The following is a 27091-nucleotide window of genomic DNA, read 5'->3' on the forward strand; positions in this document are numbered from 1 at the left end:
GGGGTTAAGAGCATAGGCTCTGGAACCAGGCTGCCTTGGTCTTAACCCCAGTTCCATCCATTCCTATCTCTGTGATCTTGGCTGAGTTACTTACCCTCTCCTGACTCAGTTTCTTCAACTTCAAAATAGAGGTCATAGCACCTACCTCACAGGGTTGTTTTGAGGATTAAAGTAGTTAATACATGTAAATCTCTTAGAATAGTATACAGTTAGTACTACCCAAGTTGGACATTCTTATCATCATCATCATCATTGTCCTTATTATTGTATCTCACCTCCAGATCCTCCTTCTTTTTATTTATTTATTTATTTAGCTGCACCAGGTCTTAGTTGTGGCACACGGGATCTTCACTGCTGCAGGCGGGATCTTCATTGAGGCATGCGGGATCTTTAGTTGCAGCACGCGAACTCTTAGTTGCGGCATGTGGGATCTAGTTCCCTGACGAGGGATCTAACCCAGGCCTCCTGCATTGGAGGCGTGGAGCCTTAGCCACTGGACCACCAGGGAAGTCCCCAGATGCTCCTTCTTAAAGTGTGAATTCAATCATTTATCCATATATGCATTGCTATTATTTCATTCTACATTTACATATTGATTACCTTCCATGTGCCACATTCTGTGTTAGGTGCTGGCATATATTTGTGTGTGTGTGTGTATGTGTGTGTGTGACACACATTCTTACAAAATGTATCTGAAATTACAAATAGTGGTGAGGGTTAAGAAGGAAATGTGTTTGAGTCTTTATGTACATAAGAGGATCAGGGAAGGCCTTTCTGAGGATTGGGCATTTAGGTTGAGCTCTGAAAGATGAGAAGGAGGCAGCCATGTGAAGACTGGGGGAAGAGCGATCCAAGCAGAAGGAACAGAACTGTCAAAGGCCTGAGGTGAGGAGGAGCTTGGGATACTTGGGAACTGAAAGAGGGCCAGCATAGGGGAGAGACCATGCATATTGATCTGGCCCTTCAGGTGAGCGACCCTGAGTTGTTGATGATCCCAAGGATGAGCCCGTCTGAGCTGGTGAGAGGGTTGGTCTCCAGCCTCCTTGACCTATAAATGCCAACAGAAGACCTCACCCCCCTTTTGTGCCAACAGCCTGTGGGAAGATGCCAGCTTTGGCAGTGGTTTCCTGATTTCACGCCCCTTTGGTTGTTGGGGCAAAGAGAGAGTTCATGAAGGTAATAAGTGAAAGGCCACCATTGTCCCTTTTGAGCTGACATAGGGTAAACAAAGATTATGATGACTCTGGAGAACGCCTTTGTCTAAATATTTACGAGTCTCCGAAATTAAATAGCCTGAATATGTGAGCCCCACCTTCTCTTCTGTCCCAATCCAGGAAATGTCATCCCTACGAGATGGCAAGGGTCAAAGATTAAACCTTTTCAAACTTCCCCTGTGAAAAGATTCCTTACTAAGGGAACCAAGATGTTAATTAATTAACTAATCAATTTATTTATTTTTAGTTTGGAAAATAGAGTCACTTTTTATTAATACATGTTATTTTTTGTTAACATATAATAAGTCTATTATTGTTACTTTAAATGATTTCATAAATACATATTCTTTCAATTTCTCATTTTATATCTCCAGTATAAATATAGATAGATATAATCCTCATAAACTCTTTGGAGTCTTTAAAATTTTTTAACTTAATTTTATTTTTTTAAATTTTATTCTATTTTATTTTTTATACAGCATGTTCTTATTAGTTATCCATTTTATACACACTGGTGTATATATGTCAATCCCAATCTCCCAATTCATCCCACCACCACCACCTGCCCCAAGATGTTAATTTAGATTAAAGACCAGTTCCCCAGAGGATGAGGGAAGTATCGAAATATAAGTGTGATGCAGACACACACATGCTGTTCCTGAATTTACAATGAGTCAATGAGGTGGGCTGGGGGGTCTGACCGCATTGTGCCCCTTCAGGGAAGTTCAGAAGGGAATGTCCGGGGAGGAAGGGGGAAAGACAGTGTGGTGCTCTGGCCTTTTCTTCTGTCCTTTGGACAGAAGTCACATTGGGCTGTGGGACCTTGGGCAAATCATGTCACTGCTCTGGTCCTCAGACTTCTTACCTGTAAAATGAAGATGAGAACAATATGCACTTCACAGACTGTTGTGAGCATGATCAGATAAGGTGAATGAAGTGCCTGGCCCAACACTTGGCCTCCAAGGAGGCACTGTAAGTTAGTCATCCTCTCTCCCTTTCTTATTCTCCTAGGACGGAGCTCTCAAAGTGTGGTATCCACAGCAGCAGCAGCAAAAAAAAAAAACCACAAAAAACCCCCAAAACTTGGGTTCTTGTTAGCAATGCAACATTTCCAACCCCAACCTCGACCAGTGTATCAGAAACCTGAGGGGATGGGGCTCAGCTATCTGTGGTTTAGCAAATCTTCCAGGTGATTCTGACTAGGGTTGCCAGATTTAGCAAATAAAAATACCGGCTGGCCAGTTAACTCTGAATTTCAGACAGTGAATGCTTTTTTAGTATAAATATGTATCACGCAATATTGGCACATACTTTTACTAAAAAATGTATTCTTTTATCTGAAATTCAGATTTAAGTGAACATCCTGTATTTTGAGTCTAGATTGTGGTACATGCTAAAGTTTGAGAACCACTGTCTCAGGATGTCTCGAGGGAGGCATCCAGCACAGCCCAGAGTAGTGGAGAGGAGGCCCTGAGATATCCTGGTAGCATTCCTTAAAGGAAAGACAGAAGCTGAGAACAGGAAGCCATCTCCAGAGCTCTGGACATTCTGGGTGTTATATGATCCATTAACAAAGAAAGTGGTTCCCTGAAATTAGCTGAGTGCATTTTCCATTTGAGCTATGAAGATCTTGCTCCCTCCAAGAGAAAATGACCACTCTGTCTAAGGAAATTCAGGGAACTCCATCAAAACACGGGCTATGTAAAAGCATCATTAATATTTCTTCTGAATAGTATGGCTTTGTAGGGTAAAACTTTTCTAAAGATTTCTCACGTGTCACTTCATTTAAGCCAGAGAACACCCTTGTGAAATAGGCAAAGAAGGATTCTTATCCTCAGTTTATAGTGGAGAAAACTGAGGCTCAGGGTAGTAACGTGACTTGCTCAAGGTCACATAATTTTTCCTGGCAGAGCCAAGAATTTTTTTCTTTGGCTGCACCGCATGGCTTGTGGGATCTTAGTTCCCCTACCAGGGATTGAACCTGGGCCCTCGGCAGTGAGAGCGCAGAGTCCTAACCACTGGACCAAGATTAGAACCAGGTGGGAAGCCTCTCAGTGTGCTTAATAGGAGGGGAAGAAGGTGGAGTGGGGGGCAGGCACACCATTTAACTATGCTTTCAAGGCATATACAGGGCACTCTTTTTTCAATCCAGTGGCTACCTCTGATGGTAAAGCTAGGAACACACACAGAGCCATTGTCTGTTGCTTTAGGCAATTCTTGACTCTTCATCTAGTGGTCCTGAGCATTCACATACTATCTTACTTTGCTAAGGGTGCGGAAGTAAAGAAAAAATGAATGTGTGAACTTGAATTACTTTCTTCCTCTGGGCTTTAGTTTTGTTTTCACTTGAAAGAATAGGGTTGACCTTAATTATTTCCAAGGTAATCCCTGCTCTAACATCAGATGACTGAGTGTTGGCAAGTAATAGGCTTTCCCATATATTTCCTATTTTCTATTTTATGTCATATAAAACATAATTTTCCATTAGCATTCAATGATATTTTCATGTCTTTTTCTACAACCCCAGAAACAAATACATAACTTCCCTGCATGCTTTGTTCTAAGACTTCAGGCTCTACAAGTTAATCTGAGACCACCCTGGAATTTTTGCCCTTTATTGTTAAAGGTTTTAAAGAATTGTGTTCTGATTATAAAATTATACAAACTCACTGTGGGAAATTTAGAAAAATACAAAAACACACTTAGTGTTTTCTTTTCCAGAGATAATCACTGTTTAATTTGGATATCTCTGTCTCTATATCTACCTATCAATCTTTAAAAATTTGGGGATCATATGGTATATAACTTTGTATGTTCTTTTTTTATTTGACATTTTTTTCACAATCATCTCCTCATAACAAATTCTTCAAAGCTATAATTTTAAAGGTAGTGTAATATTTCATCCTAAGTATGTACCTTAATTTATCCAGTGGTTTTCCTATTGTTGGTCATTGATGTTGTTTCCAACTTTCCTGTATTGTAAATAAGGTGGCATTGAACATACTAAGAAAATCCCTAGGTATAAATCTTTCTCTGCATCTCTGATAATTTCTTAAGATAGAATACTAAAAGTAGGATCATATGGTGGAAGGAGATGATCTTTGGATTTGTGTCAACAAACTGCTTTCCAGAATTACATTTCTATCAAAACTATATGGGAGAGACTATTTACTTGCCAATACCAAATATTATCATTAAAAATTTTTTGCCTATTTGATGGACTAACCCTCAAGGTTGGATCCCCCTTGAGGTCTTGGTCTCACTAACACTGAGCTTACAGGTCACCCTTTTGACATCTCAGAGCAGTTTAGAGTCTCTAGTCAGCCCCACTGTCTTTAACGGGCCCCGTGTGGGCCTGGCAGGACAGGTTTATTGCCTCTTCCTCAGGAGAGAGCCGTCCTTGGCATGTCCCCATTAAGAGTCCCAACTCTATGCAGCCAGTGGGAACAAATGCAACTCAAAGGCATTTGGTCACCATGGTTCCTATTGTTTCCCTAAGAGGAGACTCCAAGGATTTGCTGTCACTCACCCACCCACTCACTCAGCAGACATTTACTGAGTGCTTGCCATGTGCAAGAAAGGTCCTGTGCTAAATGGAAGCAGAAATGCTCTTCAAGAGCTAGAGGATATTTGGGGGACAACACTTGTACGGAAGCAGTTACCAAAATAGGGCCTGACAGGCACCAGGAGAGCGCAAGAGATGACAAGTGGGGTAAGAGGTCAGAGGAGGAAGAGATTGGCTCTGGAAAGTGTCAGCAGAGAGATGGGACTGGGCTTCCCTTTGGTCACTGGGACAGTGTTTTTGCAGGTAGAGCTTGATGGAGAGGGAGTTCCAAGCAGAAGGAAATGGTGTAAACAAAAGCAGGAGGCAGGAAAGCCCAGGGCACATCCAGGAGGCTGGGTCTGTGTGATTTAGCTAGAGCGTACAGGACTTGGAAGAGTGTGAAGGGGCTGCTAGGATTGGAGAAGGAGGACGAGGCTAGATTGCAGAGACCCTTGAGAGCCTGTAATTCCTCTTCCCATTTTCATGCCATGGCAGGGCAGAGGAGCCCTCCAGTCGGCAATATTTATTGACTCTGGTGGTTGAGGTCACCCTCTGGGAACTCTTATAACCCCCTCTCTCTCTTTTTTTTTTTGCGGTACGCGGGCCTCTTACTGTTGTGGCCTCTCCCGTTGCGGCCTCTCCCGTTGCGGAGCACAGGCTCCGGATGCGCAGGCTCAGCGGCTATGGCTCACGGGCCCAGCCGCTCCGCGGCATGTGGGATCTTCCCAGACCGGGGGCACAAACCTGTGTCTCCTACATCGGCAGGCGGACTCTCAACCACTGCGCCACCAGGGAAGTGCCCCCCTCCCCCGCCTTGAGAAGACAAATTGTGGAAGGATTTCCCACAAAGCCTTTGAGTGGCTACTGTAGACTTCCATATGAAATGTCTCAGTAACTTTGCTATGGCATGAGGATACTCTGGAAGTCTTTATTCAACTGAGCCTGCTGGGTCTGGGGTTCACCAGTGAGACTGGTCAAAGCTTGTTTCAGTCCATGTGTTATATGTTGGCATGTAGAGAAGTGACAGTGTCTCCCACTGGGTGGCCCAAATGCCATGGTAAACTCCGGAATTTCAGTAGGGGATTTTGGAGAGAGAGCCTCTTTCACCCCAAACTTTTTGTTCTCCTCATCTTAGCATCCCAAGTTTGTAGTTAGTTACTGGCTTCTGCTCCCAAAGAGAGGTCAAAACAAGTTTAAGGAGGAACAGTGACTTTCAGTGCAGTCTAGGGCAGATTTCTCAAACTTCACTGTGTGTAAGAACTACCCTTACTTCTCTGATTCAGTAGGTGTGGGGTGGGGACTGAGCACTCATAGCTCTCCTAAGCTCCCGGGTGAAGCCAATGCTTCTGGCCCACAGAGCACTCTGTGAGTAGTATGGTTTAGGGAGCCCATTTCTAGGGCTGAGTTAAGCACTGAAGGAGCGATCACTAGATGGACTGATGTCTGCCTTTGGTTTGAGAGGTAGATGCAGTCCCTGCTAGCTTCCAACTCCAGACATCAATAGTTGGTATGGAGAAATGGTCAGATGTTTTCCTTGTGGTTTAAGTGGTTGTCCCCTTAGAGAAGGCTCATGGGAAAACATCAGATTTGTGCCAAACCCTGGAGGGATTGAAGTGAAAAAAAATTAAGTGATAGAGCCACTGTATTGTCAAGGTAAACCACATTTTCAGGAATTTAAATTGCAATGAGAAGAAATCTATTCTTGTTAAATGGGCCAGATAATTTAGAGGCAGATTCTCTGACAGTGATGGGAATTAGAGGGACTGGCTTCGTCCTCAGCACTGCCAAGGACCCATGGCTGAGAGGCAGGTTTAAAAGTATTTGAAGCCACATGATGTTAAAAACAGATGGTAAGTCAAGAAGGGCAGCCTGCTTAGCTCTGGACAACCCATGTCTGGACTGGTCTAGAGGCCCAGGGTCTGAGACCTGTTTGGGGGCACAGGTGGGGCTGAGGGCAACAGAGAGAGCAACAAGGGCTGCCAGTGGGGAGCAGACACATGAGAAGAGGAAGCTTAGCCTGGAGAAGATTTGAGGGTGGGTACAACCCCTGTCCTCAGATATTGGAAAGACTAGCTTGTGGAAGAGAGATTTGACTTGTTCTGTTGCACTGTAGAGGGCACAAGTAGGACTAAATGGGGAGATTTAAGCTCAAGGTAAAGAAGGACTTTGCAACCATTAGAGTTGTTCCACTATGGATTCAGCTGCCTCGTGAGGTGGGGCATTCTCTGTCACTAGAGGCACGCATCCAAAAGCTGACCTTCACTTGGTGCGGGGGGAGTGGGGGGAGGGAGTGTTTCCGAGGGGATTCAAGCTGTGACATCCATGGGCCCATCCAGTTCTGGAAGATTCTGTGATTCTCTAATTTCTCCCTAGGTTTTTCCCTCTTGCCAACCTTCTAGGATAGGAAATTTAGGCAGTAAATTATGATTGTGAATTCCCTAAAGTCAAAGGAAAACATAGTCTTTTTCTCTTTGTAATGTGACATTACATTATTTCCCCAATTACCATGCTGCGAAACCTGTTGGGTTTGGTCAGAACCAGCACATTTTGCACTGTGACAGCAAACCATCTAAGTACTTGGAATGGCTTCTTGAGCCCCATCAGATCATGAGGAAGGCCTGTAAAGAAGTTAGTCAGAAGCAAGGTCAAGCTGGGAAAATTTCAGAGGAAGTCTGAAATCCTGAACTGAGAAGGAATGTGGGAGGAAATTACAGAGAAGGACAAGATGCTGCATAGGTCACTCCCTAGATGGGGCATGATTCCCAAGTGGGCATGAACATGGGTGAGGTGTGGACAGAGAGGGCTTTTGGGAAGTCAGAGTGATGAAAGCATTGTTAACAAGCTCCAGTGAGAGGAAGGGTGGTGTGAAAACCTGTCAGAGGAGTGTAGGTGATAAAGCAATGATGTATGTATTAGTCTGCTTGGGCTGCCATGGCAAAACACAACAGACTGAGTGGCTTGCACAACAGAAATTTGTTTGATCACAGTTCCAGAGGTTAGAAATCCAAGACCAAGGTGCTGTCAGGGTTGATTCTGGTGAGACCTCTCTTCCTGGTTTGTGGACGGCTGCCTTCTCTCTGTGCACATTCAGTGAGAGAGAGAGAGACAGAGACAGAGAGAGAACTGGTGTCCCTTCCTCTTCTTATAAGGACCAGTCGTATTAGATTAGGCCTTACCCTTATGACCTAATTTAATCTTAATTTCCCCCCTAAAGACCCAATCTCCAAATATAGTCACATTGAGGGTTAGGACTTCAACATATGAATTTTGGAGGAACACAGTTCAGTCCATAACAGTGTCCATTGTAGCTCTTGTGAACTGTCTTTGAGGGTGAAGTGACTGTCCTCTTGGAGGAAAGAAAGGACACTGAGGGCCCGCTGAGTGTGTCATTACTGATTCATAATCTCCTTTGACTCCACAACCCTGTCATGGAGAAGATTGAGGCTTGCAGATGTTATGATCACCCAGATTGGAAGAGGGCAAGAGAGCATTCAAACTTTAATTTTTAAGCTCATGCTGCCTTCTCACTGGAGGGAACTTTAGCGTGAAATCTTGCTGAATTCCTGGGACTGCATCTTTAAACCCGGAACTGCCAGGAAAGACTGCTTGGCAGGCTCATTTGGGGGTCCGGAAGGGTCTCTGAATAGGGAAGTGACTTGATCAGAGTTGTGCTTTGGAGAGGCCATGTGGGTGGGGGGAGACTGGAGAGCACTCGAAGCCTGTTAAGAAGCAATGACAGCCTGTACAAAGGCGATGTAAAAAGTGCTAGCTGCCTATGCCATTGTGAAGGCAGAGTCAGGGTTTTGTAAATGACTGAGTGCAGATCATGGGGCGAAGTGGGGGAGGTCAGATGAGGCAGTGACCATGATAGAAATGAACTGAACCTGGACTAATACCCCCAAATCTCTCCTGGCCCCCATTCCATCCGATGGTGAAGGGCTGCCTCAGGAAAGCCTACAACTGCTTAAAGCCCACTCTCCCCCTTGGGGCGATCTTGGAGAGAAATTCTTGAACTTAAGGTTAATCTAATGCAGTTAATCATTACTGGTAATTATGCTCTTAATAGTATAACATTAGACTTAATAATTTATCAAGTGAGAGATGATAAATGAAAAAAAAAGGATACTGTGTAATGACAGGCAGGCTACATGCAGAAGGGAATCCTGATTAAAAGTGAACTGTTATCCCCACCAAGCTCTGAGGAGAAGGAAGAAGTGGATGTGTTTAAACAGCCTGCTTTCCTCTCAGTTTCTCCTTCTTCTCCTCCTTCTTCTCCTTCTCCTCATCCTCCTCCTCCTTCTTCTTCTGCATCACAAAGCATTTTACTGTTTGTGCTATAATGAGGACGAAATGCAGTCTAGGGCAATAGAATTTTTACACAATGAGAATTCCATTTATGGTCAGAGCCAATGGTTATTTACTTCTTTATGCAAAGCTTACTGGGTCCTATTCTTTTAACAAAGGCAAGCATGCATATGTTGTACAATGCACTTTAAAGTACAGATAACAAAAGATTAAACTCTTAAGCAGCAATAATCAAAGTACACAGTTTCCCTTCTTAATGAATGACGTCCACCCAGTTACTAAAGCCCCGAATCTAGGGGTTACCCTTGATTACCCTTTCCCACATTTCCCATGTCTGATACATCAACAGGGCGCATCAACTTTGTTTCTAAAATGTACCCCAATCTCTGTGCTTGTCTTTGTCTCAACTGCCACCACCTGAGACCAAGCCGCTATCCCCTGTTACCTACAGGCAGCAACTGCCTCCCACATGGTTTTTTGTTTTCTCTCTTGCCCCCAACAATACACTCTCCACATGCTTGAGAGCAATACTTAAAAACAAGTTAGATCCTTTCCCTCCCCTGCTTGAAACCCTCCAGTGGCTTCCCATCAGACAGAGTAAAATCCACTCTCCTATCCTGGCTTGGTAGGACCTATGTGATGTATCCCCTCCCAACTTTCCAGCCTCATCTCACACCACCCACCACACTCCAGCCACTCTGGCCTTCTTTCTGCTTCCCAACTGTGATGACCTTCTCACTTGGGAGGGTGGTGGTGGGGGTGGTCTTTGCTTTGCTGGAACGCTTTTCCTCTGGTCTCAGCATGGTTGACTTCTTTTATCATCTTGATCCCAGCTTAGAGGTCACCCCACAGAGGGACCTTTCCCAGACTAAAGCAGTCACTCTTATCTATCACACCTTCTCTATTCTCTTCACAGCACTTAACCACTCTGATCTTTTTTGTTGTTGGTGGCGGTGCTTTTCATACAGGAATCCCCAGTGTCTAGAATGGCACTTAACACATTGAGTAGGTGCTAAATTAATATTTGTTGAGTGAATGAATGAAGGCACTTACACCACTGTCATCATTCTGGAGACCTCTTGGCCCGGCCTTCAGAGATCTCCCTCTCCTCTGACTTAGGATATGGCACTAAGCACCCACTGTTTTATATCGAGGAACAGTTAGGACAGTTTCTTGGAGTAATCTGCCTTTTGGGAAATATGTGTTTTGTTCCAAATTTGAACCATATTGGGGATATTAGACAAATAACTACCAGCCTCCCCCAATTGCTCAGCAAGACTGGAGATAATTATACTAGTTTGGTGATCACCAAATGTTGTTATGCCTTTTCCTCCTGGGTACAGAAAAGCTCTAGAACTTTTTGGAGTTCTCTTGGACCTCAGAGGCGGTTGAGTTGATGGTACAGTACCATGATTGGTCAGTTCAAAATCCCTCTCTTGTTTCACCTGATACTTTCTCCTTCATCTCCTATTCAAAAATCCCATTCTCCTTTCCTCTCCCAGGCATCAACTCTTGGGTATTTAGTATATGTCCTTCCAATATGTCTTCTAACCTATGTTTTTAGACATATGTATATCTTGGAAAAATGTAGTGTTTTGTGCATGTATCCATAGGACCTTTGTAAAAAAATAAAAATACTATATCGAGGGAATTCCATGGCGTTGCAGTGGTTAGGACTCCATGCTTCCACTGCCCGGTGCCTGCGTTCGATCCCTGGTTGGGGAACTAAGATCCCACAAGCCACGTGGTGCGGCCAAAAAAACTACTATATCGACTTAGAGAGTTATTATTATTAGCATCTCTTGTTACTTGGGAGCTCATGTGTTTACAGAATTTAACAGCTAAGAGTCACTTGGAAATTATTAGCTCTACCCCCTGCCTTCTTTGACAAGTGACAAGTAACTGACGTCCAGAAGCTTCTTTTTAAATGATTTCTTTCAACAAAACTGTCCACATTTCCTGAGATCCTGTATTGGTCAAGGTCCCAAGTCAGGAGTGCTGGGGGACACAGAGATGAATGGCACAGGTCCTGCTCCTGAGCCCTCCGCCACTGGGGAGACTTCCAGAGGCCGGTCAGGCTGTGGAGCTTCCCATGCCTTCTTGACTGTTGCGCATTGGGCTCACAAAGGACTCACAGAGATCTGATTTGGGGATACATCCCACGACTCCTTCCGCAGTCCTCTCCTTTTTATCTTTGCTATTACCCAAGTCCTCACATCTGCCTTCTGAACCAGTGGTCCTGGCAGACTCCAGCATAGTCAAGTTTCTGGCTGGCCTCTGCTCTTTCTTGTCCTTCTCTTGGATGACATATCTCTTCTATCTTTGGTCCACCCCTGAGTGTCCTGGTGAAGCATGGAGTTCTCACCCGACCTTCTCTTTGTGTTTCCAGATTGGAGCCTCTCTGTTCGCCAGTAACATCGGAAGCGGCCACTTTGTGGGACTGGCGGGAACAGGAGCAGCTGCAGGCATCGCTATTGGGGGCTTTGAATGGAACGTGAGTAACATCAGAGACACTGTGTCCTGGAGCTGGAAGGATCTTTAGCTGTCAGCCAGCTCAGTCTACACTCAGAGATGTTCTAGATGTTAGAGAACCTCCCAGGGCCACCTTGGAGTACAGATGGATGAGGGGCACAGTTTCAGGAACCCCAGGGTCCTGCTCCCCTTCCACCATGAGAAATCACTGATTTGATGGTGATAGTGTTTCTTTCTTCTTTTAAAAAGCCAACCCCTCCTGTACCCTTTCAGCCATATCAGAGGTTTGGAAATATCACCAGATTTCCATTATTATTATTATTTTTGTTTTTAAAAGCTCTCTAAATGGTATTTTACTCCTGTAAACCAGGGAAGAGGCAAAAGGAGCTGTGATGTCAGTGGGCAGCCCCCCGGGCTCCTCTCCACTGTTGCCCAACTGTTGTTCCTGTGGACCAATCAGGCATCAAAGGCCTTCTCCAAGCACTGATGGCCACTTAGGGAGTTGTGCCCAGAGCCCAAAGAGAAAATGCTGGGTGGATGGTCTGTAGCAGCTGCAAGACCTGCAGGCAGCAGGATGGGCTAGGGTTCCTCCTGGTTTAACTCCACCTCTTTTTTGGTTTCAGGCCCTTTTTTTGGTGGTTGTGCTGGGCTGGGTGTTTGTCCCCATTTACATTAAGGCAGGGGTAAGTATTTGCTCTGTTATTATGTAATATATATTTCCTGGTGGCAAATATCTGTGTGAACTTGGTCCTCCTGGAGGGCAGAGGAGACTTTCTGGGATAAGAGCTTATGACTTGGCTCTCTTTCCTGGGTTATAAAGTTCCTGACTGCTCTAAGGGGCATTCAACAGATCTACTTGGCCACGACTTGTCCCTCTAGGAAGCCCTCCTAAGCAACCTCACTCTATTCAGCATTGAAAGCATCACATCCCCTCCATCTGGGTGAATACTTGTAAGGCACTGTCGTGCATTTGCACATGATACATAACTGTCTGCCTCGGCTCCTGGAACAGAAGCAACATGAGAAAAAGAACCATATTTTCCCTTTATTTAAAAACATCAGCAGCCTTTGTTTGCTGAGCATGCATCTGGTACTCAACTACCAAATGCATGCTCGGTCTCTTGACTAAACCTCTGACATTTTACATAAGAGAGCTTTAGCAACATCTGTCCATTGAGATATAATGAGCACCTACCATGTGTACGTCTATACATTAGGAGCTGAAATCAATAAGAAAGAGGCACAGGCAGACTCTGCATCTTCTGGAGGCTCATGGACTGCTGGTGATACATGTCTGATTCCAGGAGACAGCAGGCTCAGGGTTGAGAACACGAGACAGAGTGTGGTTGGAATTTGCAGAAAGGAACTGGGAGAGCAGTTGAGCTGGCCTGCAGCCACAGTCCTTGGCAAGGCTTATGTGCAGAGCAGGGTGAAGCACACACCCAGCCTGGACACCTTTTTTGGTGCACTGAAAAGGTACCACCGTGGTTATGATGTCTTGTTCACAGAAGGTGCTTTGTATAGGACTATCTATTTATCTATCCCCTCCTCCTTCAGGGCAAGGATCTGCCTTCTTGGTTATGTGCAGGCATGTGTTCATTAAAAAAATTGTTTATTGGGTCCTTCTATGTCCTGGGGTGATACCCAGCTGCCTCTGCAGTGGTAGGGCATGTGGGATTGAGATGAGCAAATGGATGGAGGATGGGGACATCTGGCCACCTCGCAGACTTCTCTGACCAACGAAGGTTAACCCTTGATCATACCTCTGACACCGGGGTGGATGCTTCTGCTCTGCTTGCTCTGGGCCTTCTGATCACTCAGACTGGCAGTGACCGCCCTTCCATCCCATGCAGGTGGTGACGATGCCAGAGTACCTGCGGAAGCGATTTGGAGGCAATCGGATCCAGGTCTACCTCTCTGTTCTGTCCCTGTTGCTGTACATTTTCACCAAGATCTCGGTGAGTCCTCTGCCCTAGGAGCTGAGCACTGGCTGTCTCAGAACCTGCCTAGCCTCGCTTCTCAGCCCATGCTGGCCCACCAAAGGGCAGTGCTATATGTTTCTATTAACTCGGTCCCTTAGGCTTTTTTGCTTCTGAGGGTAAAGTCCTATTTCACACATCAAGGAGTGAACACATGGAACTCCTTATCCTCTACTGTGGGGAAGGTTGAAGACATAAACGGTTCAAGAAGTTTCAGTGAAAGCTGTTCTTAACAGAAGATTAAAAGGGAGTTAGGGATGCCTGAGGGCTGGCCCCGACCTTAGAGGTAGCTGTAAGCCTTTATTCCCTGTCAGGGTCAGAATCTGGCTCCAAATGACATTTCTGATGCGCTTAAACATGGGCAGTCAGTGGCAGCTCCGGAAGGGACCTCAGAGATTCCCCCTCTTTCTTCGTGAACAGGGAAACAGAAACTCTGGGGATGGAGATTCTTGCTCAGGAGTAGAACCCAGACTGCTGGCTCCAGCTCACTGTCCTCTTCACTGCACAAGCCTTCTTATATTCATTCAGAATCAGCTCCCTGGGCCTTTAGTTGCTAACCCTCCAGGGGATTTTTGCTCTCTCTGAACCCAACCACTGGGGTGGACTCCCTTCCATTTAGCCTGCCTCCCTGCCAACCTGTAGCTGCAGGCCCCAATATGCAGAGCTGAGATTTCTCAGGGATTGGCTGGCCATTGGGGTGTGTTTGAAAGCTGTGCAGAGCTCTTGGCTGACCCACTGGAGCAAGACTTGAATTCCTTGTTTACTTCTCTTTTTCTTTCTTGAAAATGTTCAAATCAACTCCTTTTGATGGTAAAACAAAACAAAGCGAAAGACCCAGGAAATCACTGAAGTTCTGAGATATATTTCCCCTGACAGTTGAAAAGATGGCAGGAAGAAAAAAGTCTGCTTATAGGTCTTGCCTGGATTTTTTTTTTTTTTTTTTTCGGTACGTGGGCCTCTCACTGTTGTGGCCTCTCCCTTTGCGGAGCACAGGCTCCGGACACGCAGGCTCAGCGGCCATGGCTCACGGGCCTAGCTGCTCTGCGGCATGTGGGATCTTCCTGGACCGGGGCACGAACCCGTGTCCTCTGTATCGGCAGGCGGACTCTCAACCACTGCACCACCAGGGAAGCCCTGGAATTTTTTCTTTTTTTAATCCCTAAGGAGATTGTCAGTCTGATAAAGGTTAAAGCGACAGTGGAAAAAAAAAATTTAAAGAAGGAAAATGTGAATAAAGAATAACAGAAAGAAAATAGGACCTTGGTAAGAAAACCATCTAGGAGAATAATTGGAGGAAGCATGGGGTTGTGGAGGAGCTGGGCTTCTGCTCTACTGCTCACCAGCAGTGACCTGGGGCCAGTAGCATGTTGCTTTACTTCTCTGGAGCTTAGCTTCTTTGTGAGTAGGATGGGGATAAAAATTCTGCCTTGCTTACCTCCCTGGGTGGTAGTGAGGATCAAATGGATTTTCTCGAAAACATGTAGTGTTTTTGGGATGTAAGATATGATGATGATGAACATGAAAACCATCGATGCTCCCCGTAAGAAGCTCCTTGGATTGCTTCAGCACCCTAACCTAGCTAGAGAAGAAGGCTATATATTCTGGATACTAGGCCCTTATCAGATATATGATTTGCAAATATTTTCTCTCATTCTTTAGGTTGTCTTTTCACTTTCTTGGTAGTGTCCTTTGATGAATAAAAGTTTTAAATCTTTTTTTTTTTTTGCGGTACGCGGGCTTCTCACTGCTGTGGCCTCTCTCGTCGCGGAACACAGGCTCCGGATGCGCAGGCTCAGCGGCCATGGCGCACGGACTCAGCCGCTCCGTGGCATGTGGGATCCTCCCAGACCGGGGAACGAACCCGTGTCCCCTGCATCGGCAGGCGGACTCTCAACCACTGCGCCACCAGGGAAGCCCAAAAGTTTTAAATCTTGATAGAGTCTAGTTTATCTGTTTTTTCCTTTTGTTGTTCATGCTTTTGGTGTCATTTCTAAGAATCCATTGCCAAATCCAAGGGCAGAGAGAGAAATGGCATTTTCTGTGCTCACATAGGAAGTGATTCCAGCTTTCCCCCTTAGCCAGCAGTTACAAAGTACTCACTGCTCTATCAGAGGGGTTATCTCATTGACTATTGTCAATTTTCCTCTTTTTTCTTGTCCTTCCTCATCTAGCACCAAAGGTGAGATTGGACCAATCTCAGCACTTGTAAAATATCTGCCCTGGCTGAAATCTGAGTCAGTTGGATCTGAACTGAGCCTTCTCCTCTAGTTAGGTAGGGTAATGAAAAAATAGCAGCTCGTGCTTTTATTGCCCTGATTACTTAAAAGTGAGAAAACAACAATATTAGATAACATTTTCAATTTTTTTAATTTTGGAAAATTTCAAACATACACAAGCAGAGATAGAATAGTATAATGAGTACTAATGGACCTAATTCTCATCACTTGGCTTTCTCAATGAACAATATTTTGCCATCCTTGGTTCATCTCTCCCCTTCCACCTTTTTTCTCCAACAGTATTTTAAGTCAAATCCCAGACATCATGTCATTTCACTGTAAATTCTTCAGAATGCACCTTTAACTTTTTTTTTTTTTTTTTTGCGGTATGTGGGCCTCTCACTGTTGTGGCCTCTCCCGTTGCGGAGCACAGGCTCCGGATGCGCAGGCCCAGCGGCCATGGCTCACGGGCCCAGCCGCTCCGCGGCATATGGGATCCTCCCAGACCGGGGCACGAACCCGTATCCCCTGCATCGGCAGGCGGACTCTTAACCACTGCGCCACCAGGGAGGCCCTAACTTTTAAAGAACTTAACCATTGTGCTATTATCATGCTTAACAAAATTTATAGTAATTTCTTAATTTTTGTAGTTTAATACCTGGTCCATATCCAGATTTTCCTGATTATCTGAAAAATGTCTTCTTACAGTTGATTTGTTTAAATCAGGATTCAAATGAAATCTACACATTGCATTTGACTATTGCTTCTTTAGAGGAAATGTATATATATCTTCAGCCTACCACAATAATTTTTCCCTTTTATGTTATTACTTTCTACATGCATACACTTTTTTTTTTTGACTGGGTTGTCTTTTTTGATGTTGAGTTGAAAGTGTTCTTTATGTGTTCTGAATAGTAGACCCTTATCTGATACATGATTTGCAAATACTCTCCCATTCTGTAGGTTGTCTTTTTGCTTTCTTTCGTGTCCTTTGATGCACAGAAGTTTTAAATCTTGAGGAAGTCTGATTTATCTGTTTTTTCTTTTGTTGCTCATGCTTGTGGTGTCATTCCTAAGAATCCATTGCCAAATGCAAGATCATGAAGATTGAATGCTAGGTTTGTTCCTAAGAGTTTTATAGCTCTTACATTCAGATATTTGATCCATTTTGAATGACTTTTGTATATGATGTGAAGTAAAGTCCAGTTCTCCCAGAACCATTTGTTGAAGAGACTTTCATGTCCCCACTGAATGGTCTCAGTGGGAACATGTGCTCCGGGATTGGGCTTTGTCTTGGAGTTGGGACTGATACCCAGCCTTACTGCTCCCTCCCTGCCCAGCTTCCTGACCTAAAGTGCTACTGCCCTTGACTGGTGCCTGTGTGCTTTCCCTGCCTATGTGATGATTCCACCTCCTTCACTTTCTCCTCCTTTCCTTCAGGGTAGTTTTTAATTACAAGGTGAAAACCCTGGTCATTTCAGTCTAAGGAAATAAGACTGGGAGTTGCTGGGAGGGGTAGAGAAATCGGGCTTCCTGAGGGAGGGAAGGTCAGGTGCAAGAGGAGAAAAGGAATGTAAGTGGGAGGGTGGGGAGGTGACTCCGGCACTAGTGGGGGTTAGTGAGGGAAGCTTGTGAGGTAGCACCTGTCTACTAAGAACGTAGAGCAGGGCACTGGGATTCCCTTTCTTGGAAGCAAGCCGTCTCCAAGTCCACGGTTCAGGTGGGTGAAAGTCTGTTGGCTGAGCTTTGCCCTTGGAGCTGAGGTAGCAGGAGTCATAAAAATAAGCTTACTGCTCAACCTCTTTGCCTGCCTTCCCAATCACCTCACCTGTTGTTCAGGTTACTGATTAAACCTCCCTGGACTTGGGAGCCCCCAGGTACCTGAGGGGCAGCTTCCCTCAGCTCAGACCCTGATGGAGTCCATCCCCCAGCAGTTGGCTTTTTCTGAATTTTACTTTTAAACAGTACTTAGTATGGTCTGCCCCCTTTCTGTGTGATTTCTGCGGTTCCTTACTGGAGGCCTTGCCCAATGTCCTTCCAGCTCCACCTGCTGCCCAGAGCCAGCAATCCCTTGAATAGTGCACACGAAGGATGATAGCTGCCTTTTATTTGGTGCCAGTAGCTTTACTTAGTCTCCAGTAGGGGCTTAACTTATTCCATCTCCAGTCCTCATAAGAGTTCTGTGCAGGTGGGGATTTTTATTTAATTTTCCACTTGATGGAGGAGAAAACGGAGTCTCAGAGAAGTTAAGTAATTTGTCCCAAATCACATAGCTAGTGTATTGCAAAGCCAGGACTGGAGTCTGGATCTCTCTAGTCCCAGTGTCTGTGTTCTCACAATTCTGCTCTGTGCTTGGATGGGATGAAGGCATAGGATAACAGGATAGATCATCTAGTTCTATGATCTATGCTCCCATTTTACAGAGAAGAGAAGGGGCTTTGTGGGGTTAAACAGTAGCAGAACTAGATTGAGAAGCAGAGTCCCTGATACTGAATCGAAACCTTTTGACATTATGTCCCCCTGCCTTCTAAGTCCAGTACAAACAAGTCAAAATTCAAGACCTTGGGGAAAATTTAAATAGCCAGTTAAGTGACCTTCCAATTTAAATGAGTTTCTGAGAGTAGGATTTGAGAGGACTGTGAAGGGAGAACATCAGCTGCACACTGGGTGTATAAGGGATCTGAAGGTGGGACATCTAGGCAGTGGGGAAGGGCAGGGAAGGGTCAGACAGGCAAGACTTTGGAAATTTGGCTGACTTCAGGTTCACCATGGGTCACAGAGCATGAAATCTTTAAAAGAATTACACTGATATTGACTGTACTTGCTAGGAGCTCACATTAAGGAGCTCACATTAAGATAAGAGTTCAGCGCTTATGAACAAAAGGAAAGAATTGTTAGTTAACAAAGTAAGGTAATCATGTATTTACATTGCACACAAACAGACATTAATCACTATTGTTGTGTGTGGGGGGAGGCATGGGTAAGAAGAGAGGAGTGGCCTTATGATATCCATGTCCAGACAGGGAACAATCAGGGACCTACCAGGAAGGCTTTGGGAGGATGCAGGGATCCAGTGGGCATGTACTTGATAGGAGAGAAAAAGTGAAATGCATTTCAGGTGGAGAGTCCCACATGTGGCCCAGGCCATTGAACAGGGGTGGTGTGGAGTCTTGACTATGGCTGCCATCTTGTGGCTATGTCTTTTTGGTTTCTGAGACCCAGACTTGATTATTCCACCCAGACTTAATTATTCCTCCACGTAATCCTGAATTTTATAGGCTCCTTCCACCCACTCCACCCCAGCACCCTGCCTTACCAAGTTCGGAGAAGCATTCTGTTCTGTAAAATTTCCTTGCATTATTTATCTTATTCAAATGTGCACAATCACTTGAGATAAAGCCTCAGATTTTATGAATTACATGTGATGACCAAATATCCCTGTTTATATTTCCTGGGGCTGTTATCACAGATCACAACCGTAATAAACTTTTATAGCAACTATGTTGTTTTGGATCCTTGGGTGAAAGTAAGAGCTTCGGAGTTTGCTTAAGTTTTGAATGCTTATCACCTTGTTCATTCACTCACAAATGGAAAGAGAAATTTGAGTAATGGGGCTCTCCATCTCAAACCTCATTGCCAGGCAAGATCTACTGGGTGCTCAGATACAACTAGGACTAGAATGGGCAGCAAATGCACACATGTAAAATCCCAGGATTTCAAACATCAGAGCTGAGACTAAACAAACTACCCAAGGCTCATGGTCAGAGACTGTTACTCTAAGAGGTTTTCCAAATGGATTTGTATTTATTGTCCCCTGTGAGTTCCATGGAGCTTGTTCAGCCAAACTTTCAAAGTGGTGGGCTAAATCCAACTTCCTGTTTCTGTAAATAAAGTTTTATTGGAACACAGCCATGCCCATTAATTGATGTATCATCTACGGCTGCTTTCATGCTTCAACGGCAGGCAGTCTTGAGCAGGTTGGAAAGAAACTGTATGGCCTGCAAAGCCTAAAACATGTATGAAGTGAGCCTTTACAGAAAATGTTTGCTGACCCCTGGTCTAGAGGACCATAATTGTTTAATTCACTTCAAGTTAGTTTTGCTTAGCAGCACTGGGGAAATTTGCTTGTTCCCTTCTTCCCTCCCTCCCTCCCTTTTCCCCTACCTCCCTTATTTCCTTCCTTCTTTCCTTTTTTTCTTCTTTATTAAGAGCTAAGAGTAGTTTAGAGAAGGAGCAATCTGAGATGAGCTGTGAAATAAATAATCTCATAGGAGTAGAGGAGAGTTCTTTCATATCAAAGCTGGTGGTATAGTCCCTATCCAGTCCCTGATTTTTATAAATGAAAAAGTAATGAAATGATTTAAACATACAGTAAAGTCCTATACTAATACCACTACCAGGATTCTGTAGATCTAAACAGCTTATCATTTTTTTTAAAAAGAAATAAAACATAACAGATAAGGCTTATCTATACCCTTTTGACCCTATTTCCTTCCTTCTTAAAAGGTAAACACTATCTTGAACTTGGTATGTATTCTTCTAGTCTATTTTTTAATATTTTTACTACATAATGTGTGTATAGCCATATATCCATCCAGCCAAGTAGAAAGTTCTTTATGGAGCTAAATGAGGCAGGGAGAAAAAGAACTGCATCAAGAACTGGTGAATTCGGGGGTGAAGAGGGAGCAATTCTCCCTAAATTTACATGAGATAATCTAGATAAAACCACCTATCAACAAGCCTGCCTCACAAGAGGTTCGTGGTGATGCTCTGGTTGTGTCTGAGTCAAGATGGATCCCATCTGGGTAGAGGAGATAAAATTATGATGTTGCTAACATCTCTCTCCACTCCAGGGTGTGGCAGGGTTTCCCTCTCATGGACTCCAGCACTCAAACTTGCTTTTGGGAATAGATCAGATAAACCTTTTACACTGAGGTGTAAATGAAGGATAATAGCTTAGAGCAGCAGTCTACAAAGTGGGTTGGGAGGAACCTCAAGATGTTAATAGTTGTTCCTTGGCAAACAGAGTTCCATAGTTAAGTAAGTTTGCGAAGGTCATTTACTATGTTTTCCTCCTGGGGATTCACAGTATATTAGAGGCTCAGAGAAGCTGTGTGGTAAAGAAACTGCCTTAACTTTATTTAATCCAGTATTTCACAGACCTCTTTGACTATGGAATTCTTTTTTTTTTTATCATGTAATATCTATTATCATCTTGAATAAATCTTGTTGGGAAATTTAGGAATAGAGCATGACTCTCAGGTGTTCATATCATTTTTTAAAAAATAAATAAATTAATTAATTAATTTATTCTTGGCTGTGTTGGGTCTTTGTTGCTGCGCACGGGCTTTCTCTAGTTGCGGTTTGCGGGGGCCACTCTTCGTTGTGGTGCGCAGTCTTCTCATAGCAGTGGCTTCTCTTGTTGCGGAGCGCCGGCTCTAGGTGCGCGGGCTTCGGTATTTGTGGCACACGGGCTCTAGAGTGCAGGCTCAGTAGTTGTAGTGCACGGGTTTAGTTGCTCTGCAGCGTGTGGGATCTTCCTGGACCAGGGCTTGAACTCATGTCCCATGCATTGGCAGGCAGATTCTTAACCACTGTGCCACCAGGAAAGTCCTCCTTTTGTTTTTTATTTTTATTTTATTGAGGTAAGAACTCTTAACTTGCCCTCTAGCCTCTTGCCAGGTTTTGAGTGTATAATACATATTGTTGACTAGGTACGATGTTTTATGGCAGATCTTTAGAGCTTATTCATCTTACTTAAACTGAAACATTATACCTGTTGATTAATAACTCCCCCTTCCTCCAGCCCCTGGTAACAGCCATTCCAGTCTCAGATTTTATGAGTTTGACTACTTTAGAAATCTCGTATACATGGAATTGTACACTACTTGTCTTTCATATTCTCAACTGGGGATAAAAATATGAACCTCTAATTGTGGGAGTTCAGCCAAAGGGCAAAGGGGTGTGGGCCAACGTGGGGCCTCAGAAATCACAGGCATCGGCACTACTTGGGAGTCGGCTTCTGCTAACCCCTCCAAGTTCTCCTCCCTGTCCCTGCTGCTGACGTGCCCCAGCCAGGCCCCGTGCACCCTGTAGCCAGTGGCCTCTCTCCCCGCAACCCCACCTCTTCTCTCCTTCCAGGCAGACATCTTCTCCGGGGCCATATTCATCAACCTGGCCTTGGGCCTAAATCTGTACCTGGCCATCTTTATCTTACTGGTAATCACTGCCCTTTACACAATCACAGGTGAGTCCCCTCGAATGACTCAGCCCAAGCCCAGCTTGGAGTTAGGCACTTGTGAAGACGTGGCTTCTCCTCTCAAGGAAGAGATCCACCCAGGAAACAGTTCGAGGAAATAGTTGTAGGTGGCCCCAGAAAAATCCAGTGTTGGTGGGAACAGTCAGGACAGCTTCTTACAGGAGGTGGGACAGGCTTTGAGTTTGGCTGGAGGAGGGGCATCAATGGGAGGTAGCTGAGGGTGGGGGGGTGTAGACGATGCTAAGACCTGATAGTTCAAGTGGGGTCACAGTGTGGGGGCCTTGGATTTGATATGACAGGGACTGGGGGGCACTGTAGGGAGGAAGGGAGGGAGTGACACACAGAGACCTTAGAGGAAGGCTCCAGAGGTGACCGGAGAAGCTGGCGGCACTAGTGACCATGGGGCACCTTTGCAGAGGTTGCTCTGCCCAGTTAGGGGGGCCAGGGCCAGCGATGGAGCTTGCTGCCCAGCTGGAGCCCCATGGCGCTAGGGATAAGAAGTTACTCAGATGGCCTGAGAGAAGAGAGAGTGGACTGATTTGGTTATGTCCCCAGACATCTTGTAGAGATGTCAGCTCTTTGCTCTTCCCTGCCTTTGTTTGCACAGATGCTTCTCACCATAGCCATTTCCTGGCTTAAAGCGGTCACATCAAGCTCTCTGTCCTCAAATAGGGAGAAACATTCTTTCCCCAAGGCCTTCCCAGCATTTCTGTGAGAAGTGGAGATACTGGAACATGCTGGGTGGCAGACCTCTGTAACAGGACAAGGGAGGGAAGGAAAGAAAGGCAGACTGAGGGGTGCAGAAGGTGTGCAGAGGGAGAGGAGTGGGGGTGGGGGTGAGGGTGGGGAAAAGAGGTGGGCTGACAGGTTGCCCTCCTACCTGAGGTTAGATGCCTTGTCTCCTTTGCTTGCTCAGGGGGCCTGGCGGCTGTGATTTACACGGACACCTTGCAGACGGTGATCATGCTGGTGGGGTCTTGTATCCTGACTGGGTTTGGTAAGTGGGGCTGGGGCAGGCTGAGGAGGTGGGGAGGCAGAGGTAGAGGCCCAGGGAGAAAAAACGAGTCCAGCCTCCCTGCCTGCTGCTGTCCTAGATAGTGAGCTGCGAATGCTCTGCTCTCCCCAGGGGAGTAGACTGGCCTAGATTGGCAGTCACTGTGGATATGCAAGGGGCACCTTCCCTAGTCCTGGAGGTTTCAGGCTGGGCCCAGCCCAGACAATACCTGGATTCCTTGCTGCCCTCTCTAGATAGTCTGGGCCAGTGGGCCCCAGTGTGGGCCTCTGATGTCACAGAGAGGTCTTCTCTCCACAGAGAAACTGGACAAAAAAAGGTTAAGGCTAAATATCTATTAGGCTAAATATATTTAAATGTTGTATCTTAAATCTCAGATTATGTCATCTACATTTTGATGTTAAATGTCCTTTCTTTTATGAATTGACCATTTTCTTATTTATTTCCTGATTTGGTAAAATTGAAAAAATCAGCCACGAAGTAAGTCAGAAAGAGAAAAACAAATACTGTATGCTAACACATATATATGGAATAAAAAAAAAATGGCTCTGATGAACCTAGCGGCAGGTCAGGAATAAAGACGCAGATGTAGAGAATGAACTTGAGAAGACTGTGGGGGTGGGGGTAGGGGAAGCTGGTATGAAGTGAGAGAGTGGCATGGACATATATACACTACCAAATGTAAAATAGATAGCTAGTGGGAAGCAGCCACATAGCACAGGGAGATCAGCTGGGTGCTTTGTGACCACCTAGAGGGGTGGGATGGGGAGGGTGGGAGGGAGGCTCAAGAGGGAGGGGATATGGGGATATATGTATACATATAGCTGTTTCACTTTGTTATATGCAGAAACTAACACAACATTGTAAAGCAACTATACTCCAATAAAGATGTAAAAAAAAAAAAAAATTCAGCCACTCTGTAGTCCCTGTCCTCCCAGTTTTGAAATTTTATTTGTCTATGAAATCCTAAGGACAAGACTGGAAACCCTACAAATAGAGGTACTTGTTATGGGAGGACATAAAATGCCATTTTAGTTTTAAGGGGGCCCATGCTCTCTGTGTGTCCTGTGAAGCCTCTTATCCTCTCTCTATGCTATGTTTTCCAAGAGCTTCCGTTTGATTTTCGCTGGTGGTCCTCAGGGGTCTGGAGCAGGGGAAAGGAATGCCTTTTTCTGCAGGGCAGGGGCTGGAATGCGTTATTCCCAAGCCAAGAGGTGGCAGGGCTCCAGACTCCTCACCCATTCTCTCCCATCCCACCACAGTGCTGGGACTGGGGGCCTAGTCTGTGTCTGTGTCCAGAATCCCAAAGGCCACTGCTGATAGCAGAAGGTGAGGGGAAAAACAGAGTCTTTGAATCTGGTTCAAAAGCAAGGTCTTTCTTTTAATAGTTCAAATACTTTCCCTTTGTAAAGAAGTTTATGGTTGGAGTACTTTCACAGGTTGTTGCTTTGGACCCTCACAGTAGCCCCCTGAGGGGGCTGGGCAGGGTTAATAATCCCATTCTATGGATGAGAAAGCTGAAGCCCAGAATGGGACAATGACTTGCCCAAGACCCCACAGTGAGGGCTCTGGCTGTGGGTTTCTCAGGCATCCACAGGAAGAAACTGCTATGAAGAGTTGAGAGTTTCAGGATGTTGACTTATGTTACCACTGTTTTCCAGCTTTTCATGAAGTGGGAGGGTATGATGCCTTCATGACGAAATACATGAATGCCATTCCAACTGTGATTTCTGATGGAAACACCACCATCAGGAAAGAATGCTACACCCCAAGGCCTGACTCCTTCCACCTCTTCCGAGATCCCCTCAAGGGAGACCTACCATGGCCTGGGCTCATCTTTGGGTTGTCCATCCTCGCCCTGTGGTACTGGTGCACAGATCAGGTACCCATGCTGGATGTGTGGGGAGGAGAGGGTCTTCCCCAGGGTGCTACAGAGACTCCTGTCTGCCTGTGGCTTGTGGGGTTGGGAAAGGTAGGGCAGGGCTCACGTGGTCTGAGGGCTGCTGAGCCTTCATGACATCGGAGTGCCAGGCCAAAGACCCGGGATGGTGGGGGAAGCTGGGGTGGTTAGAGCCTGTTGCGGGGGTCTCTTGCCTACACCCCTCCCTCACTGGGCTTTCCCTGGCAGGTCATTGTGCAGCGGTGCCTCTCGGCCAAAAACATGTCACATGTGAAGGCCGGCTGCATCATGTGTGGATACCTGAAGCTGCTGCCCATGTTCCTCATGGTGATGCCAGGGATGATCAGCCGCATCCTATACACAGGTGATGCCTTCTGCTGGACTTGCTGGCCTCTCTCTTCCATTTTCTTGGCTCCAAGTCACTTCTAAAGCCCTGTAGATCCCTGTTTCTTTTTTTCTGCCCTCTTCTTTTCTTGCCATGATTACCAAGCATTATTGTACACCCCCGCCCCAGACAGTGAGCAACTTGAGGCCATAGAATGTGTGGAGTTGTGTTCCCTGGTTCTTTACATTGGCAATTATTTTTCGCCTTTTGCAAATTCTCTGAAGTCATGACATGCCTCCAACTATAGCTTCTTCTAGCTAATATTTACTTATTTTTTGCTCTGTCTTCTCCCCAACCCCCAGGCTATAGTAGTGTATATGATGCCCTTAATGTCAAAGGACCACAGCCAGTCTCTAACTTCCTGCTGCCCTGTTTCCTGGACCATTTCTGTGAAGGGGCCCCAAGCCTTGCACTTTGCTATCCAGGGTGTTAGATTCTTCCTTGGCCTGTTTGTGGCCTCTCCTACACTTCCATTTGCGTGTGTTTTTTGGTCAGCCATTATAGGTCCAAACTGTTTCCTGGAATATAAAATAATGGCAAAAAGAGAGCACCACAGAGTTTTGGTGAGCACCTTCCAAAATGAAGACAAGACAGTCTGGGGGCACTTGTTGCTGTTGGCTACATGCTCCTAATAGTGCTTTCACCCTCCCATACTGGCTCACCTGTCATGAGAAAAATATATCTAACTGAAGATTTTAAAGTATAATGGATATAACACACAGACAAATATTTGAGATGGTGCTGTGATGATTCGGTACTATGTACCTAACAAATGCGTGCAGATCTGAATTTTATAGTTTTTAGAACTTCCTCCAAGTCTCTAGATCATGTCCCCTTCCCCTCCCAGGTCACTGCCTTTCTATTTCTAGCCCAGATTTTCCACTGGGGAATTCCCTTAGTTGTCTAGATGTTCAACCCTACTTGCAAGAGCTGTTGAAAACAAACCTCAAAATTAGGAACCGCAAGTCACTGTGATCTTCAGGAGAAACAAGAACACAGTCACTGCTGAGCAGGGTAGCTAGCTAAAGTCTGAGGACCATGCCCTCTCCTTTCCTACGTAAGCATTTCTTTGCTTCTCCCTCATTTGCTTAGGAACTGTCTTTCCTCCCCAGGCAGAGCTTGGGAATGGTCAGGACCACCAGGGCAGGAGGATGGCATGGAAGGGCTTAGTGGGAGCTGTGCTCTTTGTGGAACCATTTCAGGGCCATGGGCAGGAACTTCCTATTTGAAGCCCTGTCTTAAGAAGGTGAATCTCGGAAATAGTTCCCGGATGTCTGCTTGCTGACATGACTGTTCATCTCTCCTCAGAAAAAGTTGCCTGCACTGTCCCCTCGGAGTGTGAGAAATATTGCGGCACCAAGGTTGGCTGTACCAACATCGCCTACCCGACCTTGGTGGTGGAGCTCATGCCCAATGGTGAGAGTTGTCCCTGCTGGCAGGGTCTTTCTTGGGTGGCTGATTGGGCTTGGGCTCTGTCTACATAGTGGTCTGTGGGCCTTCTGGGGCAAAGCCGTTTCTGAGCCTGGGGTGCTAGTAGGGAAAGCCTCATTCCGGGCGTCCTCAGTTTTTGAGCAGGTCTTGCCTTAGTAGGGAGGAGACATCTGGCTTGGTTGGGCTCCATGAGTCCTGGCACTTGTCCATCAGTCAGGCATGGAAAGGAGATGACCTGAAAACACGTTAGGGAAAAACACGACTTTTTCATGCTCATCTAGAAAGTCTTTCGATGCTCTCCAACAGACATTAACATGAGGCTTGAACTAAATGAAATTTTACCTGGAGAATGAATTGACTTCTAGGCTGTTCCA

The 27091-nt window shown here is 45.5% G+C and overlaps 1 protein-coding gene across 2 annotated transcripts in view; it reads left to right on the plus strand.

Moving 5' to 3' along the window:
* Positions 1–27091, plus strand: part of SLC5A1 (solute carrier family 5 member 1) — a 54606-nt gene that overhangs the window by 12074 nt on the left and 15441 nt on the right. For both annotated transcript variants that reach the window (XM_060118190.1, XM_060118189.1), the window contains exons 3-10: positions 11453–11557; positions 12159–12218; positions 13389–13493; positions 21872–21977; positions 22906–22986; positions 24663–24883; positions 25130–25265; positions 26595–26702. In XM_060118190.1, the coding sequence (XP_059974173.1) occupies positions 11453–11557; positions 12159–12218; positions 13389–13493; positions 21872–21977; positions 22906–22986; positions 24663–24883; positions 25130–25265; positions 26595–26702 (922 nt within the window). The remainder of the gene's footprint in view (positions 1–11452; positions 11558–12158; positions 12219–13388; positions 13494–21871; positions 21978–22905; positions 22987–24662; positions 24884–25129; positions 25266–26594; positions 26703–27091) is intronic.

This window comes from Mesoplodon densirostris, chromosome 15 (genome assembly GCF_025265405.1).
Source record: "Mesoplodon densirostris isolate mMesDen1 chromosome 15, mMesDen1 primary haplotype, whole genome shotgun sequence".
In the NCBI taxonomy this organism is placed as follows: Eukaryota; Metazoa; Chordata; class Mammalia; order Artiodactyla; family Ziphiidae; genus Mesoplodon; species Mesoplodon densirostris.